The sequence below is a fragment of the Phytophthora parasitica genome (genome assembly GCF_000247585.1).
Source record: "Phytophthora parasitica INRA-310 unplaced genomic scaffold supercont2.102, whole genome shotgun sequence".
Classification (NCBI taxonomy): domain Eukaryota; phylum Oomycota; class Peronosporomycetes; order Peronosporales; family Peronosporaceae; genus Phytophthora; species Phytophthora nicotianae.
In genome coordinates, this window is record NW_008649088.1 from 119,146 (window position 1) to 120,738 (window position 1,593).

A 1,593-nucleotide genomic window follows, 5' to 3' on the forward strand; every position below is an offset into this window, starting at 1 on the left:
ATCGGTTTTTCAATGGTGGGAAAGCTGTTCCGACTTCGACTGCCAGTCTATTACAACCACGGAGACCATCTTCATCCCCAGCAGTGATCGCTAAACGTCTTGCCAGATCAGTTAGAAACTCCTTGACTGGACGTCGACCATCGACAGCTGCTCCATTTGCTGCGATGGAGGCCAACATTACCCGGTGGCATGAAGTTCGAGACGAAAAGCTCCGGGATTATCGAGCAGGTCTCGAGGCTGAGCAGCGAGCAGCTGCGCTAGAAGCTTTTCAAAGGGCGATGGATGAGATTTCGTCGGCATCATCGGAAGAGGACGACACAGTGTTGTTGCAGTATTCAGCTTCCTTACGATCCCCACGAAAAGAATCATGGTCGCGGCACGAATACTATCCAAGCTACAATTCAGCGTCGGGCGAAATGGATGAACATCGCGAGTCTGCTAGCGAGCCACAACAAGATAGTCCCGCAACTGAAGAACCAGGTGCAACCGGTCCATCTACAGATACTGCCGATCAGCTGCGAGAGTATTATCGGGGTCTCAGTGCTCGACGTTCAGTCAAGAGAGCACGATTTGCTTCGAGCGCTCCTTCCGATCAAATGGTTCAACAAAGTCCTGAACGAAAGCCTAGCAACGAACACGCGGATGCAACACCAGCTGCAGACACTATTACCACTGCATCCGAGACAACCTGGTGGGTCGAGGAGGAAGAAGCTGAAAAGTGGAAACGTTCTTCAGAAAACGATGTCACCAACGTTGAAGGCAGTGTGTCCGAAGCTTGTTCCTTGGTACATGGTCATAATTCACTCGCTTCGCAACTAAATAATCGCTCCACAGCACCGTCGCCACCAAAAGAGGATCTGACCCTACCGTTACCTTCAAAATCCCCAATCAAGTCTACAGCAAGGAGCTCCCCAGTGCGGAAATCCAAATAGAAAAGTAGCAAAGAGAGCGTCTCGACCACGGACAAAAACATCACTAGGTTATCCGACAAAGTGGAGGACGTCGTGGCGGAGACAAGTGAATTTGATGGAGAAACATCGTCCACTTCACCATCCAAAAACGACGTGGAAGACGAAAGAGCAGCCGCAGTCACAAGAGCTCGCAGGTCAGCGTTGAATTCTCTGTTGATCAGGCAGTCTACTGCGACTATGGCGAGACACAGCAAGCTGCTAGACAAAGAGACTGCACAGCACGTTCTTATCCAGAAACATTTTGCAGACACTTCAGCTGCAACCTCGCCAAATAGTCGACCCCAGTCTGGTCGACCGCGATCGGGTAATCGCTCTGAATCTAATACAGCTGAGTTAAATCAAAGCCAGAGTCAAGCGCCACTACCGCTACGTGCAGATCTTCAACGACGCATGGATTCCGTTCTAAACGAGCTTCAACTACCACCCAAAGCCAAACTAGATTTGGTACTCAAGTACACGCATGCCGACCACTTTGATCAATTTCCGACAGCTGTACAGCTCTGGGAACGAGTACAAACAACTATAGCCAAGCGAGAGTGGGTGATGAAGTCGTTGTGGGATTTTGAAATGCTGGCGAGTGATCCTCGTCGTCATTTTCGATCGATTTCCACGCATCGACTAC

The 1,593-nt window shown here is 50.2% G+C and overlaps 1 protein-coding gene across 1 annotated transcript; it reads left to right on the forward strand.

Annotated features, from left to right (window-relative positions):
• Window positions 1-164: 164 nt before the first annotated feature.
• PPTG_19037 (hypothetical protein) lies at window positions 165-932 on the forward strand (the record flags this gene model as incomplete). The annotated part of the gene is made up of 1 exon (XM_008917445.1): window positions 165-932. One exon carries the CDS (start codon window positions 165-167, stop codon window positions 930-932), a length of 768 nt encoding a protein of 255 aa, XP_008915693.1.
• Between the last annotated feature and the right edge of the window lie 661 nt (window positions 933-1,593).